At 39.1% G+C, this 20,874-nt stretch overlaps 1 protein-coding gene across 7 annotated transcripts in view; it reads right to left on the bottom strand.

The window, feature by feature from the left end:
• Positions 1-20,874, bottom strand: part of AKAP7 (A-kinase anchoring protein 7) — a 123,252-nt gene that overhangs the window by 75,273 nt on the left and 27,105 nt on the right. For 5 of the 7 annotated variants that reach the window (XM_086316534.1, XM_086316536.1, XM_086316532.1 and 2 more), the window contains exons 5-6: positions 18,682-18,842; positions 1,220-1,332 (exon numbers count right to left, since the gene is read on the bottom strand). In XM_086316534.1, the coding sequence (XP_086172660.1) occupies positions 1,220-1,332; positions 18,682-18,842 (274 nt within the window). Of the gene's footprint in view, positions 1-290; positions 454-1,219; positions 1,333-18,681; positions 18,843-20,874 lie in introns of all 7 variants that reach the window. The other 2 variants (XR_015132394.1, XR_015132395.1) reach the window with 1 other exon arrangement.

Genomic DNA, 20,874 nt, shown 5'->3' with positions numbered 1-20,874 from the left:
AAGTTTTGTCAGTTTTCATCATTCCTAATTTCAAAATCTATGATATACACAAATTATTTCTACCTAAATATTCTGGAATGGTATCTAATACAGTTATTATTTAATTTGAGCATAGAGAAAAAAAAACATGCAAGATACTGGGGGATAGGGTGATTTTTACAAAAGTTTGTACTAAACTCATAAGCACAGGATGGCCAACCACCCAAACACATGTTTTACAGGACCAAAAAGACTTTCTGAGCCCAGACATTAAATACAAATTGTCGAATTTAGAAAAAAGATCTACTTACTAATAAACATGACCTTCATTTATAGAGCTGCAAATCAAGTCTGAACTGCAGCAAAGGGTTATGGAGAGCAGGAGCGAATACTAATCTGCATGCCCATCTCCAAAACTCTGGTACATCAGAGCAGCTCAGCAGATGCTTTAATTCGCATGACAACCTCCCTAGGCTGAAATGGGAGAAACAAGGAAGGGTGCCCTTAGGATTCTAGGAGAATTGCTTGTGACTCCAGACAAAAATTCAAAGTGCCTCCAGCCTCTGAAGAAGAAGGCAATGGCTTAGGAAGGCAGCAAGTCGCCCTGAGATAGGGGAAGTCAAAAGACATGTCCCCTGGCTTGTGTCACTGCTGACCATTCCCAGGGACAAGTACTTTCAAATACTGAGCTAGGGAGGGCGGCCCTTCTGTTACCCTCTTGCCCAGTCCCTGCAACACCTGCTCCACGCCCTCAGTGGAAACAACTGCTGAAAGAGCAGTGGCTTTGTAGAAACTTCGAAAGAGTTACATAAAAGTGGGGAGGGGAGCAGAGCATGTCCCACCCTGAAGAACCCAGCTACAGGGAGCAGCACCAGTGTATGCAAGCCAGTGGAGGAAGCTTTGAAGGCAGCAGGCTGCAAACAATCAGAAGAAAATAACGCAGCAAAACCCAACTCTGGCTCCACCCCCCAAGGCTTTTCAAGGGATGAAGCAAGATGTAGCAACAGATGAAGCAGCAGTAAGTAATGGTCAGTGTGCAGCTAACAGCCACAGAGGCAAAGGAGGAGACAGCAGTAATGGCCTCCATGGAGCCTCATGAGCCAACTCAGCATTCTTGGGAATTGGAACCAAATCCAACTGGAATCCCAGGAGCAATAGTGGCAGGGATGTCGAAAACCACTACACATGTCACTCATGCTGTGGGTGGTAAAACAAGGCTGATAATAAAATGTCCACTCACCTTCTTCCGGAGCCATGGTAACCTGGACAATTTCATGAAGGTCAAATGAGGCTTAAAAGTTCTGCTTTCTCCTGCCAAGATACCTTTTTCTTGAAACGTCCTTTTTGCAGCATCTGAAGAAAATAAAAAGAAGCTTAAAAATGCTACTATATGATACCTTATATGAGAAAAGAATCTAAAAAGGAATAAATATATGTATAACTGAATCAGCCTCTTGAGAAATCTGTATGCAGGTCAGGAAGCAACAGTTAGAACTGGACATGGAACAACAGACTGGTTCCAAATAGGAAAAGGAGTACGTCAAGGTTGTATATTGTCACCTTGCTTATTTAACTTCTATGCAGAGTACATCATGAGAAACGCTGGACTGGAAGAAACACAAGCTGGAATCAAGATTGCTGGGAGAAATATCAACAACCTCAGATATGCAGATGACACCACCCTTATGGCAGAAAGTGAAGAGGAACTCAAAAGCCTCTTGATGAAAGTGAAAGTAGAGAGTTAAAAAGTTGGTTTAAAGCTCAACATTCAGAAAATGAAGATCATGGCATCTGGTCCCATCACTTCATGGGAAATAGATGGGGAAACAGTGGAAACGGTGTCAGACTTTATTTTTTTGGGCTCCAAAATCACTGCAGATGGTGATTGCAGCCATGAAATTAAAAGACGCTTACTCCTTGGAAGGAAAGTTATGACCAACCTAGATAGCATATTCAAAAGCAAAGACATTACTTTGCCAACAAAGGTCCATCTAGTCAAGGCTATGGCTTTTCCTGTGGTCATATATGGATGTGAGAGTTGGACTATGAAGAAAGCTGAGCGCCAAAGAATTGATGCTTTTGAACTGTGGTGTTGGAGAAGACTCTTGAGAGTCCCTTGGACTGCAAGGAGATCCAACCAGTCCATTCTGAAGGAGATCAGCCCTGGGATTTCCTTGGAGGGAATGATGCTGAAGCTGAAACTCCAGTACTTTGGCCACCTCATGAGAAGAGCTGACTCAATGGAAAAGACTCTGATGCTGGGAGGGATTGGGGGCAGGCGGAGAAGGGGATGACAGAGGATGAGATGGCTAGATGGCATCACTGACTCGATGGACATGAGTCTGAATGAATCCGGGAGTTTGTGATGGACAGGGAGGCCTGGTGTGCTGTGATTCATGGGGTCGCAAAGAATCGGACATGACTGAGTGACTGAACTGAACTGAACTGAATCACTCTGCTGTACACCTGAAACTAACTGATTTACAACAATGTAAATCAACTATACTCCAATAAAATTAAAATGTAAACAAAAAATGCTACTGTGGCTGTCTTTAATTATAAAAATGGCAACTCAAAAAATAAATTATTCTACAACGAAGGTAATATACTGGCTTGAGATATTATTTTTAAGAGAGGAAAAACTACAACGTGTATGATGCCAAATACATTATGACGGTTATATCTGCAATAATGTCAAAGTTTGGCATACGGCAGAAATCAACACAACTTTGTAAAGCAATTACCCTCCAACTAAAGATTTAAAAATAGAATTCAAAAAAAAAAAAAAAAAACTTTGGGTAAGCACACAAAAGCAACAATTGGAAAAGGAAATATTTAATAAATAAAATAACTGACTTTATGATGCTGATTTCATGAAATATCCCAGTGACACCCATATATATATAATGAACTAGTTTATCTGTAACTCCTCATATCCAAAACTTCTGCTTCCAACCAACATAGAATAACAGGAATCTGATTTACCCTCCCATCTGAAATGACCGGGAAAAACAAGGACAAAATATACAAAACAATGGTTTGTAAAATGCTGTACACCTGGCAGTGAAGATGAGTGATCCCTTAGAGATGAGAAAAAAACAAGGTGAGCCCTTTGATTAACCAGCTTACATCCCTGGGTGTCAAGGCCCCTATTCAAGGAAGATAAACCCAGATGGAGCCCAGTCATCACATTAGGTTCAGAAAAAAAAAAGCCAAGAATAGAAAGACCAACGCATCTGGAGCTCATGGGACAGAGTGCCAGAGAAATGAGGGCTGCAGAGAAAAAACTCCAGAGATCTGCAAGGGCTCCCCCGAGTGGATTCAGCGGAGAAGTGACCAGCATGGGTCCCTGAGCAAACTACCTGAAGCTAAAAAACACATTTGAAAGGATTAGAGAGAACACTCCCAGCTCTCACCCAAGGTCAGGAATTGTATCTGTTCCCATCAGCCAGACTGGAAAGCCTCAAGATGCATGGGACACTGGGAAGAATAAGGATTTTGCCTCAGTGGAAATGAAAAATGAGCTCTACTGCTAAGTCACTTCAGTCATGTCCGACTCTGTGCAACCCCATAGACGGCAGCCCACCAGGCTCCCCCGTCCCTGGGATTCTCCAGGCAAGAACACTGGAGTGGGTTGCCATTTCCTTCTCCAATGCATGAAAGTGAAAAGTGACAATGAAGTCGCTCAGTCGTGTCCAACTCTTCACGACCCCATGGACTGCAGCCCACCAGGCTATGCTGTCCATGGGATTTTCCAGGCAAGAGTACTGGAGTGGGATGCCATCACCTTCTCTGAAAATGAGCTCTGGCCTGGTACTATTCTAGTCCCTCCTAACAAATATTAGAAGCAAAACCCAAGAGGAAAAACCCGTATCAAAGTAATTTAGTTGTTCCCCAGCACAGAGCCCAAGTATAATTATAGAAAGACAAAACCATCCAGCACCCGACAAGTGCCTGATATCGGACAAACAGGCATGTAACAAACAGGAAAATATGACCCACAAAGAAGAAATAAATCAATTAATCAAAAGCCACTTAGAACTAACATAGATGTCAGAATGAGCAGGTAAGGGTTTCAAAGCAGTTATTCTAATTGTATTCTTTATGTTTAAAAAGTTATACAGTATACTAACGCATATATATGGAATTTAGAAAGATGGTAACAATAACCCTGTGTACGAGACAGCAAAAGAGACACTGATGTATAGAACAGTCTTATGGACTCTGTGGGAGAGGGAGAGGGTGGGAGGATTTGGGAGAGTGGCGTTGAAACATGTGGAATATCATGTATGAAACAAGATGCCCGTCCAGGATCGATGCACGATGCTGGATGCTTGGGGCTAGAGCACTGGGACGGCCCGGGGGGATGGTGTGGGGAGGGAGGAGGGAGGAAAGTTCAGGATGGGGAACACGTGTATACCTGTGGCGGATTCATTTTGATGTTTGGCAAAACTAATACAATTATGTAAAGTTTAAAAATAAAATAAAATAAAAAAAAAAAAGTTGAAACGTGCTAGTGATCAAAAAAAACCACATTAAACTTTTAGAGATTAAAAAATGCAAGGTCTGAGAAAAATAGATGAGACACTACAGAACAACAACAACAACAACAAAAAAGAAACAGTGAACTTGGGAGACATAACAATAAAAACCACCCAAAATAAAACAGAGGAAAAAAAAGAAATAATAACAACAACAACAACAAAAGAATAGTTCACCAGTGAGACGTGAGGCAACTTAGGTTGCCTAATACGTGTGTAAATGGAGTTCCCTGAAAAAAAGGTGAGAGAAGTAGGGAAGTTACTTGAAGAACTAATGGCTGTTGGAGAGTGAGAGCTACCACAACCACAAAGAAAGATAATCTGGGCAGTAACTACTAAAATTTAAGCTGCACAAGCATTTTGACAGCAATTTCAATATTAGGAAAACACACAAAAATAAGCAAAAGTACCAATACGTACGATTTTATATAAAAGATATTTAACATTGCTTGAATTATCACACGCTGAAAACAACCTTCAACAATAAAGAAATGGTTGCTATTGGGTCTCCCAGGTGGTTCAGTGGTAAAGAATTCCCTGCCGATGCAGGAGACGCAGGAGATGCCAGTTTGATCCCTGGGTTGGGAAGATCCCCTGGAGGAGGCCATGACAACCCACACTCCAGTATTCTTGCCTGGAGAATCCCATGGACAGAGGAGCCTAAGTGGGCTACAGTCCCATGGATCACAAAGAGTCAGACACAACTGAGTGACTAAGCATGCATGCATGCATACTAAAAACTGCTATAATCAAAAGAATGAATTCAAGTTACATATATTAACCTGAAAAGACATCTGTGGCACCTATTAGGCAAAAAAAAAAAAAAAAAAGGCAAATTGCATGTTTACTAGATCTGAAACATGATTCCATGATTTAAAAGACAGATGAAGAAACAACAAGGATCCACTGTATAGCACAGGGAACTATATTCAATATCCTGTGATAAACCACAATGGAAAAGAATATATGTGCATAACAATCACTTTGCTATATAGCAGAAATTAATACAAAACTGTAAATCAACTATCCCTCAATAAAACAATTTTTAAATAAAATATTTAAGAAGACAAAGAAAATCAATTCTATATATTTATATTTTTATTAGCACAGAATAGTATAGAATACTTTAGGATGGAAGTTGAGATTGAATAGAGGTAGGAGAGAAGAGTAATGTTTTCTTTATACCTTTTTAACTGTATGAATGATTATAATGAGCATGCATTACTTTTGAATAAAAAGTTTAAAAATAAGCATGGTAACAAACTGACAATACATGAGCAATATAAGACTGCTACACGTGCACAAGCATCATGGTAGAGTGCACAGGTGAGAGGGGAGATTACTTTGCCCGACATGTGAAAAATCCATCCCTTTCAAAGACCTTCAGTAAACAACTTCTCATTTGGTCTTTTTATCTTAAAATCAGGGCTAATGCATAAGTCAATTTTAAAGATAAGAAAACTGAAACATAAGAACCTGATGCTCAAGGTCCCACTCCTTGTGAGCAGTAGAGAAGGAAGTGAAATCCAGGTGCCCTAACTTCTACCCTGGTCATGCTTCAAGCTGGCTGAAACCTCGGCTTGAACCGAGGGGGCAGGGAAGGGCACAGAAGCTGCCTCTACAACTTCAAGGGGAAGAGGAAGGCAGGGGATTCTGCCATCTCCCACCATACCCATGCACATCGGTTTCAGTCAGAGAAGTTCCCTTCTTCTATACGTTGAGCTCCCAAGTACCATTTCTTTTTTTTTTTTTTAAAGAATTCCAACATATACCAAAAAAAAAAAAAAAGTTTGAAAATCAATGATCAAAAAACCTGCACAGGGTCCCTTCAGTAGAAATAATCCCACCAATAATGTCCATTTAAAAAAAAGGAAACGTAGGACTTCCCTGCTGGCCCAGTGGTTAAGAATCTGCCTGCCAATGCAGGGGATATGGGTTCGATCACTGGTCTGGGAAAATCCCACATGCCAAGGAGCAACTAAGCAACTAAGCCTGTGCACCACAATTTCTGAGCTCGCATGCCTAGAGCCTGTGCTTTGCAACAAGAGGCCATCACAATGAGAAGCCTGTCCACCGCAACTAGGGTCGCTCCCACTCACCACAACTAGAGAAAGCCCGCACACAGCAAGGAAGACCCAGCACAGCCAAAAGTATTTTTTTTAATAGAAACTGGTAAAACATAGGACGCAGAATATATCTTTGAATCTCAACAAAGACCACATTCAATCTAAATATTCAGTGAGAAATAGTCCTTTTTCAGTTCAGCTAAATCTTATCAATGTTAAATATGTCCTAATTTTTCTAACAGTTAAAATCATGAACTTAATGAAAGATGACCTAATGATTCAAGGAAAGGTGTCCTTAAAAATAAAAGATACACCAGGTACTGTTCTGGGTGCTGGGAATACAATGGGTAAAATAAACCCTCTACCCTCATGGAGCAGAGAGAAAGCACCACAAACAAACACGCAGCATCAGGAATCAATAAGTGATACAAAGAAAAATAAAGTGGTAGGGGTATACAAAGTGATGTGGAAGAAAAGGGGTTGCTATTTCAGACAAGGTGGTCTAGAAATGCTGTTCTGAAGGTGAGACATTCAAGAAGCCACTTGGAGAAGAGAATCGTGTGTTTCTGGGACGAAGGAGCTCACAGCAGAAGGAACAACTTTCAGAGTGGTGAGTAGGTTAAAGAGCAGTAAAAAGAGTAGGTAACTGGAGCAGGGTAGGAGGCTTGGGGAAGAAGTAAGAAACGGGTTTAGAGAAGCGGTCAGGGGCCTTATGAAGCATGGTAAATAAGACCTTCAGATTGTATTCTCAATATGGTAGAAAATTTTGAGTGTTTTAAGCAAAGGAAATTTATATATGATAGTGACTTTCTTTACTCAGCTTTATTTCAGCTGGAAAATACATGTCTTCCTGGTAGGAGAAATTGAGGCTTGGGAGACTCAAAGTGCTCCTCTCTTTCCCTGGGGCTGTATTAGTTGAAGAGAAGACAGCTAAACGGGTTGTCAGAGTGTTTAGAGGAGGGGGACACGTACCAGGCTTGGGTGTTTTTTTTTAATATTTTATTTATTAGCTGTGCCAGGTCTTAGTTGCAGCCTGTGGGATATTCAGTCTTCACTGGAGCACGTGGAATCTTTGGTCACAGCATGCAAATTCTTGGTTGTGGCATGCGAGATCTAGTTCCCTAACCAGGGATGGAACCCCGGCCTTCTGCACTGAGAGCATGGCATCTTAACCACTGGACAACCAGGCAAGTCCCCAGGCTTGGTTTTTTAAGCTGGAGCCTTCCTTGTCCCCATATATAGTTATTTTCTGTAACTATTCTTGGGTACACGAGATTTCACTCTATTGCTCATAAACTCATAAACTCAATGGAGCTGTCTGAGGGCCCTTTCCACCCTTCCGCTACTCTTGAACACAAAGAAAAAGCAGAATTCCCCGAGGCCAAGGCGGAATGGATAAGAATACTGTACAGCCATCCATCACACAGCGTCATCCTAGCTTCACCTCCACCGAGGGCACAGGGAATTCTGGCTTTGCTGCGTCTGTGGACACATCTCAGAAACAAAGCACAGGTCACTCCTGCTCTCAGCCGTATGTGACTTTGTTGCTTCATTCATAGGATGATGGATGGACAAGAATTCACACTCTAGCTTGGCCTCTAACTCTCTTCTTCATCCAAACGAGAAAATCTTTCCTAGCACTGGGGCAGGAAAAAACACCATTACGCTTAGTTGCTGAAACCTCAAAGTCCTTTCTCTATTGTTTCTGCTGTATTCTCTCTTCTGAACACATTAAGTGCCACTGCTTAGAGGGAGGTTAGGCATAAAAGCTAGGGAAGAAGAAACACACAGATAAAAATTCAACAGTTCAAAATACTATTTCACTGCATTTTCAAAATCTTACTTTGTTATTTTGTCTAATATCTACCAAATGCTAGTATGTGCTACATATGATGTTTTGATCACACTTTGTAAATTTGGGGCATGTCCTAAAAACCCTTCACTGTGACTCACTGCCACCAAATGATTTTTCCCATCTCTTCTACGGTAATAAAAAAGGTTAAGCAATAGACCATTAAAATATCAAGAAAACATTAATTCTTAGCTGAAACCAACAGATAACAGTTTTGGCTGAGTTAAGCGGGAAAGGAATTTATGTAACACTGGGAGGACTAAAGTTCCAGGCTGGAAGGCCAGGAAGCCAAGATGTCCCCTGTTATAGTCCAGAGACACCACAACCTCTCCAAGCAGGCATTACTGAAGCCCGCATGCACACGTGCACACACACACACACAGACACGAAGAGCGATAACCCTGCCCCCTTTCTCAACAGTGACGACTCCACCTATCCCCAGAATGGATTCTGCACAGTACTTTTTTTTGCTCAAGTTGCTAGCTTCTGACTCAAAGTCTGGGCCAAAGCAAGATGATGTAGAACCGACAAAGCAAAACCTGTGAAAGAAGGTATGTGACATGATGGTGCAGGAAGAGTTTAGATGCTGGGCAGCCTAAATAAAAGACAGAGGTCCAGCATACACATGTTTTAAAGAAGACTGTATTTATAACAATCACGGGTGTGCCTTGGAGATTCCGACAGTTCAGTTCCAAACAACCACAATAAAGCAAATATCATGATAGAGTCACACAAATTTGAAGGGACATATACCTGATGCTCGGAGGGATTGGGGGCAGGAGGAGAAGGGGACGACAGAGGATGAGATGGCTGGATGGCATCACCGACTCAATGGACATGAGTTTGAGTGAACTCCAGGAGTTGGTGATGGACAGGGAGGCCTGGCGTGCTGATTCATGGGGTCACAAAGAGTTGGACACGACTGAGCAACTGAACTGAACTGATACCCACTCCAGTACTCTTGCCTAGAAAATCCCACGGACGGAGGAGCCTGGTGCAGGCTACTGTCCATGGGGTCACAAAGAGTCGGACACGACTGAGCGATTTCACTTCATTGCTAAAAACGGCTAACCACCATCTGAGCCCTCAGTGAGTAGTAATTTCTTTGCTGGTGAAGGGTCTTGCTATGAAGTTGATAGCTGTTGAATGATCAGGGTGGTGGCTGCTGAAGGTTGGGGCGGCTGTAACAATTACTTAAAATAAGAATGAAATCTGCCATATTGATTAACTCTTCCTTTCACTTGAACACTTAGAGGCCACTGTAGGCTTATTAACTGGCTTAATTTCAATATTATTCTGTTCGAGGAACAGGGAGGCCCAAAGAGCGAGTGAGAGATGGGGAAACGGCCATTCAGTGAGTAGTTAGAACACACACATTTATTCAGCTGGTTGCCTTACATGGGCATGGTTCATCGCACCCTGAAGGTCGCTGACCACAGGTTACTGTAACAAATATAATAATGAAAAGTTTGAAATACTGAGAGAATTATCAAAATGTGACATACAGACACTTAAGTGAGCAAACGCTGGAAAAGTGTCACTGACAGACTTGCTCTATACACGGTCACCGCCGACCTTCAATTTGTAAAGCAAACAAAAACAAGGCCAGAGCACGTGAAACACAATAAAATGAAGAGCAATAAAACGAAGTGTGCCTGTACTGTTATAATTAACTTACCATCTTTTAGTTCCTATAAATTGCTTTTGTTGTTTAGTCACTATGTCCAACAGTTTTGCAACCGCATAGACTGTAGCCCACCAGGTTCCTCTGTCCATGGGATTCTCCAGGCAAGAATACTGGAGGGGTTGCCATTTCCTCCTCCAGGGGATCTTCTCAACCCAGGGATCGAACCCAGTTCTCCTGCACTGCAGGCGGATTCTTTACCACTGAGCCACCAGGGAAGCCGTCATATAAATTACAAACAGGTGTATCTTTTCTCAACTGCCCTATCACATAACAGCTTTGATCCTCTCTCTTCTGACATATTCTCAACTGTTTTAAATAGAACTAAAAAAATTTTTAATAAAACAATAATAAATACTTAAAATCAAAACATTAAACTGAATATTATAAAACTCATTTTTATTGCTCAAAAATAGTCAAACATTGGCAATGTCTTAGGGTTTAATATATTCCATGATGGACAAACTTAATAAACTCCCAAAATTTGACTAAAGAGACTAAAGAGATGAGGGCATATTTTCTATGCCTTCAAGTATTTGAAGAATTACCACATAGAAGAACTTCAGATGGCAGATTAGCAACATGTTCAAACTAGCCTTCAAAAAAGAAATGGCATGAAGGTGTAAAAGGTAAAATTTATTTGTTCAGTTAGTTACTGAGCAGCTCCCACATTTGTCAGATACATAATGTCCTGAAGACAGCAAGCATGTCCCTGCTTTCATGGACCTTACAGTCTCAGGGGACAGATTTTAGCCCAATAAGGACAAAGACTTAATGCTAAGAATTATCAAAAAATATAAGAGCTACAAGGCAAAAATACAAGAAATACAGGGATTTGTTAACAGAAATCAAAACAGTAGGCATTTGTATGGTTCATTAACTCTCTATATTCATTGTTACATATTATTTTATTCATATATCATTATGTTCAATTGATTCTAAAGAAACAAAATTTTCTAAATTATTGGCTTCAGTAACATCAGATTTTGACTCAACAGTTCTCATTATTCACTGGACCTTGATGGGTATTTATTCACAATACTGGCTTAAATAATACTTGTCACAAAGCACATTTCATTTCTATTAATGTGTTTTTTTCAACAGTATATTCTCTACAAGGATGGAAATAAGGGGGAAAAAATGCCACCTTCATTTGGCATTTTTGATACTTCTTAGTACTGATTTTATATTCCTAATAGTATAATTATTGCTTAGCCAGAGTACTGGGTAATAGTTTCAGAAATATTATTCTTGAGATCAGAAAAGCTTTTGCTAGTGTTGAAAACCACATGTCCTTTTTAATTTATGTTAACTCATATTCCAGAAGAGAAGTTTATGAATATTTTAAGAAATTGTTCGATTCCTCCTAGTAACACAGACATTCCTTCAATCACTAAATAGAAAAACACATAGCAAATACATCAGATATCCTTCAAAAATCAGCTAAAAATGCTCCCTGAATAATATAATTCACCTCAGCTAAAGAAGCAAATTGTCAGAGGAACAAGTTTTTAATGAGTATTTTAAACACAAGGAGACTTTGCTATATAAAAGAACAATGAAATGAATAATAAAGATACTTTTGTAATCCTAAGTAATACCATCTCATCTGTTTTTTTATGTTTTGCATTTACTCAATTCCTTTCCCACTGAAATGAAGCAGTGTAACTGGAGCACAGTGAGCAAAAGAGAGAACCATGGTTAAGACAGGAGACTTCAGCCGGAGACAAGAACACCAGGACACCGTGGGCTGAAGCAAGGAGTCCGGGATTGTAATGAACAGCCCTACCTGATTTAAGGTCTCAGAGTAGTTCTGGCAGATGAAGAGTCAAAGATTTCACTATGCTTATAAACTGCTGGAGTGAAATACTGGAGGCCACTGTCAAAGAAGGCAAGGGATCTCAAGAAAAGTAGTAGTTGTAATGGCAGTAGTGGGGATAATTATTATCATTTTTTACTAATGATAATAGCTCCCATCTTATTTAACATTGTACATGTGCCAAACACTATACCAAAGCACTTCACATATGTTATCTTGTTTTGAGAATAGTTACAATTATGTTCATTCTACAAATAAGGAAATGAAGTAAGGAATTAGATATATTGGTTAAAGTCACTCAGCTGATCACTGCTAAGGCTGCGATGGGGAAAAGTTGGCAGGGGGCGGCAGTCAGCTCTGACTGACTCCACAGCTCACTTTGAGCCAGGATGGTTGGATGGCTGCGCTCACAGAGTTACAGCAAGAGAGGGAACAAAGCCTTCAGTGAACAAGAGGAAATATTCAGACAACTGCAGAAAGGAGAGGGAGAGGGTAACAAAACCTAACACCATGAAACACCAATAAGAAAAGGCCTCTGTGTGAGGGCAAAACAGAAAAAGCAAGAGAGAACTAAGAGAAAGTGGGTGACATCTCTGGGTGCCATGTTGCAAGGCATTTGGTGAAACAAGGAACCTATGATCTCAGACTGGAGCTGGGCTTCAGCTTAGGCAGGAAGGTGCTTCCACAAGCTGGTTAGGAGTCCCGTTGTTAATTTACAGTGTAACAGACGAGCAAAGTGATTAAGAACAGAGGATCTGGTGAAAGTGGCAAGACGGCTGAAGGAGGTCAAAAGATGCAAACTTCACCTCTTAAAAAAATAAGTGCTGGAGATGTAATATACAGCGTAGTGCCTACAGTTAACAATAGTGTCTTACATATCTGAAGTGCCTACAGTTAACAATAGTGTCTTACATATCTGAAGGCTGCTAAAAGTAAATCTTACACATTCTCATCACAAGAAAAAAAAAATGTGGAACTTTATGTGCTGATGGATGTTAACTATGCTTCTTATGGTGATCATTCTGCAATATATACAAACACTAAATCATTACAATGAACACCAGAAACAAATATAATGTTATATATCTATTGTACCTCAAGTTTTTAAAAAAGCCTAACAAGAGAAAAGTAAAATAAATTATGATGCAACAGAATATTATACCAGTAAAAGGAATACTTTTGGAGACTATTTCATAACAATGATAACAGTGAACATTTCTTAATTGAGCATTTATTCTGTACCAAATACTGTTCCTTATGTGTATCGCATATCACACATACACTATAATAAATAATAATAACAATTTAAAAACAGAACATGGAATCTGGAGCCAGACTGCTTGGATTTGAGTCCTGGCTCTATCACTTACTAACAAATTATTTAGCCTCTCTGTGTCTCAGTTTCCCTACTGAAAAATGGGGGTAATGATAATCATCCCTGTCTCATAGAGTTGTTAAGATTAAAAGAATTAACATTTGTAAGATGATTAGAATAAAGCCCCACACAAGGTAAATCCATTTAAGTATCTGATTGAAAATCAAGTAAAATAAAAGACATAGGGGATCAGAATATGCCCTCCAGAAATACGCCACTTGGGCATAAGGCATACTTTGAGTAGAGACAAAGAGAATCAATAGCTGCATAAAGAAACTTTCCCCAAGCTTCCCTTGTCCGAACAAAAGCAGACACTTGTGAAAAATGAGGACTGCCAAAAATCCTCTCTCGTGGGGAATTCCTACTGCCAAAGTGGACCTGTGCAAACAAACCTTTCTCCACTGGAGTTCCCACCCCACACATTCACTTCCCCACAGTCTGCCACCCATGAAAGCTTAGAACCCTTTTCCTTTGTCTTGTCACTTCTCTACAAACTTACCGTTCTTCTGTTAAGATGCCATTTAAGCCCACATTCTAGCCACCCCACTGAGTTCCTCTTCATTGTGGTTTCTCCCACAGGATGTGTACTGGACACATTAATAAACTTTGCTGCTTTTCCCTTGCTAATCTGTTGTCAGTCTAAGTCTACAGGGTCCCTTGGGAAGAAGCTAGGAGGGCAGAAAGAAAAACAATTTCTCCCCTCTATGAGACAACAGAAACGGAAAAAAGAGAGATGAAAGGGGAGAATAGGCAGATGTGTGCCTGGGGGCCTGCACAGAGGCAGGGCGTGTCACAGAGGCTCTGATGGTCCTCTAGGAAGCATGTCTGTGATTCAGACATTCTGGTTAGGAAGAAGAGCTCGTCTTTGCTTAGTTCTAAAGGAGGTGTAGCTAGGGTGTTCTAATGTGTCTGAAGACAGCTTAGCCCAGACAATTCAACAGAACAGTCAGCAGGGCCACTGGGATGTCCACCTGCCTGTAGTGGTTAGAAGTCCAAGAGCCCAGCACCTGAACAGATTCTCCACAAGAAGAAGCACAGGGCTTCTCCATCTTTTGGGGGACATGATAGTCATAACAAGAGAAAGAGTAATGTTCAAATGAACATCCTAAAAAACTTTCATTTTTCCTTTTATGAGATAAATGCACTTGGAATCTTTTATCATGCTAACCAAGCACTCTTTTCTCACTTAAAAAAAAAGATTTGCAAGAGCTATTATAATCCAGGCAGGCTAAACTTTTAGCAATCTCTCAATCTCACATACTTTTTAACAAAATTACATTTCATGAAAAAAAATGAATGAAATCATCACATATTCATTTCTATGCAAAAAGCCTTCAGTGCAATTTCATCACAGTAAAATGTGCAGAAATGACATATAAATGCAAAATTTTCAATACCTTCTTAGCTGTATGAGCTATTGTGTACTGCTAGGAAAAGAGAAGGTACTTACTATTTTATTCTGGAAAAAACAGATCATTCAAGGTCAAGGTAGGAAACTGAGACACACAGCCTTGGATGCCTAAATCTTACCAGCTCCCTCAAGTGGCTAACACCATAAGGCTACTTATACACGATGTACAAAGATAGCCGTGTCTCTTCAGCCCATCAGCATCTACCAAAACCATCTAGAAGTACTAGTAGCTCATCGATTCAGACTTTACTAGTTCAAAATGCATAATAACTTTCTTTAATTTTATATATTAATTCTAAATTACTCTTTATCTTATAATTTTTCAATAATGAGTTCAAATATTAGTATCTAAAATTCAGTCTTTTTTCATACCAACTGCATAGTTTCAATTTTAAGATTTTGTTTCCTTTAACTTAAAAACTGAAAAACTCCTTGAAAATTACATAAATCAGACTATTCATGAACTATAATTTTCACTATTTTTCAAGTTAATTTTACTTCATAATATGGACTTCTTTATCAAACTTTAATAATTAAATATATATTCTTTAAAAATTTTCCTGCTTTATATTAGGTCAAACTAGGTCTGCCTCCATTAATGCTGAACAAGTAAGATTTTAATATACTGGTATAAGCATATATTAATATACATATATAGTTTATATCAATTTCTAAGAAATGTATTACCATGGTCAATAGAATATATTCTTCTGAAAGTTGTAATATATTTGAATAAAGTTTATAAAATATGACACAAAACAAATGTGACATTATTTTACTGATCTTATTGAACTAAAGCAATACTAATACTGAGGCATTCTTTAAAAAATAAATTTAAAGAAGTAAAATACTGACCAAAATTCCACATACTGAACATCTGGACATTATACAAATTGAGACTGCAACCAAACTGCAATGGAATTTTCCATATACATCTTCAAATATTTAGATTCCTTAAACTGCATAAAAGTGGGGCTCCCCGATAGCTCAGTTGGTTAAGAATCCGCCTGCAATGCAGGAGACCCCAGTATGATTTCTGGGTCAGGAAGATCCACTGGAGAAGGGACAGGCTACAAACTCCAGTATTCTTGCGTTTCCCTTGCGGCTCAGCTGGTAAAGAAAGTGAAAGTGAAAGTCGCTCAGTCGTGTCCAACTCTTTGCAACCCCAAGGACTATACAGCCCATGGAATTCTCTAGGCCAGAATACTGGAGTGGGTAGCCTTTCCCTTCTCCAGGGGATCTTCCCATCCCAGGGATGGAACCCAGGTCTCCCGCATTGCCGGCGGATTCTTTACCAGCTAAGCCACAAGGAAAGCCCCAGCTGGTAAAGAATCCGCCGGCAATGCGGGAAACCTGGGTTCCATCCCTGGGTTGGGAAGATCCCCTGGAGAAGAGAAAGACTACCTACTCCAGCATTCTGGCCTGCAGAACCCCATGGACTATACTATACAGTCCATGGGGTCACAAACAGACACAACTGAGCAACTTTCACTTTCAAACTGCATAAAAAGTATAATGGAAAGCAACAGTGCAGTTTACAAAAAAAAAGCTAAAAGCAATTGATTATATGAGGGAGACAGAGTGTTATTCTCCCTCCATTTTCCATTTCTTGTAATGTTTTGTTTAAATGTTTAGAAAAGTGTACATATTTTTAAGAAACAGTCTCTGGCATCTAGAAGGGAATTACAGGGGCAGTGGCCTTTTCTAAAATGACAAGCCAACACTCTTGGGCTCAGAGTCACACGAAAGTTGGCGAGATTTCACATTCCTCTGCACACAATGGATCTTTCATCAATACTGGAAACTGCTTTTATGAGACTATGTGCTAAGAATGGGTGGAATTCTCAATGTTGCAAGCACCCATTGAATTATTTAAAAGAACAATGAATGAATGACTAATTAGAAATGTGTCTTGAGCTCAGAGATATTTATATTACAAAAAGAAAGACCTGAATCTAGCATTCTCTCCAGAGCAGTTCAGGAGGAATAGCTACGTCTGTTCAGTGGAAGGCATGGGTTCCCAAATGCTTTGCCATCAGGACTGTTGGAGTTGCCTTCTCCTTGGCCAACTGATGATTTTAAGTCCTACTTGACTCATAAATATTGTTTAACTGCTTGCTTGTTTGTTACTTATATATATTTTGTTCCACAAAAGAAAAACTTAACAATGAAATGAAATCTGACCCTCATGCCTACCTCCTCCCAAAAACAGGTGCAATTTTGAATGGGCAACTATATAAAGACAGCATGATATTGAGTTTTTCTAAAAAGTATGTCTCAAAAGATCACATACAATATGATATCCTTTTTATTGAATATAAGGTTAAAGCTGATTAAAAATACACATATAATTTAGGAAAATACAAAGAAATAATAAACTCTGACTTCAGGATGATGGTTAGCTTAAATGAAGGAAGGCCAAAGGACAGATTGATGAGAAGGACAATGTGGTGAGATTACTACCAAGGTTCTCACTTGTGTTTTAGGTGGTGGATTCCCAGATGATATTATTTTAAGACAGATAGATAGACAAAAATAAGCCCAGCATGGAACAATGATCAGAGAGTGTTATGAATTAAGGATTACTGAACCTGAAATGGGATGACATGAAATGATCCGACATGAGAGGAAAAAATAAAAAATTTTTACAGTACGTACATGAATACCCAAACTATGATCTCTGGTTCATCTCAAAAAAGCACTCTTCCAGGTTTTATAATTTTCTGCTTCTATTTCCCTATAAAGCTGACTGCCAAAGAATTGATGCTTTCAAACTATGATGTTGGAGAAGACTCTTGAGAATCCCTTGGACAGAAAGGAAATCAAACCAGTCAATCCTAAAGGAAATCAACCCTGAATATTCATTGGAAGGACTGATGCTGAAGCTGAAGCTCCAATACTTTGGCCACCTGATGCAAAGAGCCCACTCATTGGAAAAGACCCTGAGGCTGGGAAAGACAGAAGGCAGGAGAAGGAGATGACAGAGGACAAGATGGTTAGATGGCATCACCAACTCGATGGACATGAGTTTAAGCAAGCTCTGGGAGATGGTGAAGGGCAGGGAAGCCTGATGTGCTGCAGTCCATGGGGCTGCAGATTAGGACATGACTAAAGACTGAACAACAACAAACTTCCCTAACATTTTCAACTGTGCTGCACAAAGCAGCATGTTCTCCAATGGATGTTAGATCTACCACCACCAACGGGCCTTCTGCTTAGACAGTGGTACCTAAACAGGAAGGAAAAAAGGTGGCACAGAGGGAAATGTCACTGATTCATCTACTGACTCTCCCAAATGGGGCTGGCAATCCCCACAGCTTCTGAACAGGCAACTGGTGTTTCTAATTAACTCATCCAATATTTACTTAATGCCAGCTATCTGTCATGATAAGCACTGGATCCTTCAGACTTATGATTAGGATGCTGCTGCTGCTAAGTCACTTTAGTCGTGTCCGACTCTGTGCGACCCCAGAGACGGCAGCCCACCAGGCTCCCCTGTCCTTGGGATTCTCCAGGCAAGAACACTGGAGCGTGTTGCCATTTCCTTCTCCAATGCATGAAAGTGAAAAGAGAAAGTGAAGTCGCTCAGTCGTATCCGACTCTTAGCGATCCCATGGACTGCAGCCTACCAGGCTCCTCCATCCATGGGATTTTCCAGGCAAGAGTACTGGAGTGGGGTGCCAGTCCTAACAAATACTTGAGTCCGATCCATCATCTTCCAGAATCAACATATTGCCCCGAGTCAAAGGATCAAGATACAGTAACTGTTCTGGCCTTTTATTTGGCTACTTATCTACACAAGCAAATGCTGAAGTAGGTCACTCATAAAGTGAGGCTACATTGCCCACCCCCCACAAAGTTGAAAGATGTCAAATCTCTATTATAAGAACTGGGAGAAAAAAATTTCTTCTTCAACAATGAGATTTCACGTAAGTATATCACTGTTTGTTTTACCTGCTATTTCCAAAAGTGAGTTTATGTGATCTCCTTCTGCCAGCTTCACAAATCCAACCTGATTTCCGAAAGTGTCAACCCCTTCAAAGGGCAAAGTCAAAGGTTTTCCTTGGAGGATTTCTTCTACAAATGGTTTTAATTCCAAAAGAGCATCAATACCACTGGCAAGAGACAATATATACTTTTAGTAATATAATAAGTAGTAAAATATACAAAACCAAATGAGAAAAGGGTTTTAGATAAATTAATTTTTGTATTTGTACTAATTATTTTAATGCTCAGAATACCTTCAAAATCAAATCCATATGATCAAAATAAAACTAATATAATTTTAAACAAAATTTATATAAGTGAATTAATCTTTACCTAATTGCAATTTATTTTATATTAAAGATACAAAAGAAGATGTTATAGTTTACCAAAAGGTTTTAAACCAAGGAAATACTGCATGCACAACTAAAGAAAAAAAATAGACAATATATTGCAGAAAAATCTAATACCTACAAAAGTTTAAACCAGATTATGTGAAAGTTCAAGGTTCTTGTTAAAAGTACTAATATTTACATAGTATTTACTATTTGTAAAGCACTTTACTAAAACTTAAAATATATTATTTCTTTAAAATATAACAGTCTCCATAATAAGATAATTAATTAGACTTGACCAAAGTACAGGTTTACAACTACAGTGACATAAATTTGCTGTAAACGTTTAGTCTATCTGATTAAAGGGCTATTCTGTGTTTCAAATGCACTGTTTTTTCTTTATAAAAATAAAAGTTTACTATATTAGTGAATTAGACATTATCAGGTTTGGAATATTTTGAAAATTAAGATCAATTATTTCCATACTAAGAGGATTTTAGTACAGGGACTTTACAATGAGAAAAAAACTAAAATCTCACTAGAGGGCAGCAATCACTCAAGAAAGAAAGAAAGAAAGAAAGGCATTTTACATTATGGAGAGGGGTTTAAAATACCCTTCTGGTGAACCACCTTAATTTAAATTATCTTGATCAGCAACTTGTTCATCAATAGTAATAAGATGTCAAATGTGTGAAAAGAAACAGACATTTTTCTAGATGTTTCATATTTCTACATTAGCTTTAAGTTTTTAACTGAGTTTCATCCACAGTTTCCATACTGGGTCTTACTTCTTTGTCAAATAATATATAATACTTCAAAGCAGCTTTAGAAATGTCAACATTTCTCACTGGACCTCCAAATTCACATCTGAAATCCAATCTTTCCTGACTGTATTTAAGTTCATCCAAAAAGACACGCTGCTACTGCAATACTATCTTCACCATGGGCTGAATTCAAGCATGTGAAACAAAACAGCTACTCTGGCTCATCTTCCATAAATCAGGGGATGAATATCAGGATACTCACTGTAAATATAACTCTATAGCAAAGCAGGCCATCCTAAAGCTCATGAGTTTTCAGAAACAGTGAATTCTACATTCCATTTTTCTTTAAAGAAATATAAATGATCCGAATTCAGTCCAGTTTTTCCACTCTGTAGTAATACAAACCAATAAATTTATCCTAATGAGACGTCACTGGTCACAGAGTGAAAATGAGTCACAGTGCCTCTTGGTAAATATCACTGACTTTAAAATTCTTTTAAATAGAGTATCTTTTCAAGAACTGTTTATGGAAAGATTTCTTTGTAGTAAACTAAACAGAATATAGGTATGTAGGAAACAGAATTCTGAAACTAGAATTCAGACCCAAAGGTTGTACTCAAAACAAAGATAGGACAGCCATCTTTTCAAATCAGTATCTGGATTAATATATTTCTATTTCTTTCTTCTGCACTGTGAAGACACAAAGCGTGCCATCTACCTGAAGAAATTCATTATATTAAAAAAAATGTTTCTACACACTCCTTATCTGACCCATTGATCAGTACTTTATATTAAATACCTAAAATATGATACTAGACTTTGAAAAGTAAGGATATAGAACAAGAAACTGACAATACGGATGTCTAGCATATTATACTGTATGGGATGAAAGATGAAATTAAAAGATTAGGGACTCAGAAAACCCTTCACATAATCAATGTCTTGCAGAAAACCCAATCAGTTTCACTCACTATGGAAAGTGAAAGTGAAGTCACTCAGTCGTGTCTGACTCTGCGACCCCATGGACTGTAGCCTACTAGGCTCCTCCATCCATGGGATGTTCC

The sequence above is a fragment of the Bos grunniens genome, chromosome 9 (genome assembly GCF_055505025.1).
Source record: "Bos grunniens cultivar Pamir isolate PY7600 chromosome 9, Bosgru_T2T1.0, whole genome shotgun sequence".
Classification (NCBI taxonomy): Eukaryota; Metazoa; Chordata; class Mammalia; order Artiodactyla; family Bovidae; genus Bos; species Bos grunniens.
The sequence above is the reverse complement of the archived record's forward strand: the minus strand, read 5'-3'. Positions and strand labels throughout refer to the sequence as shown.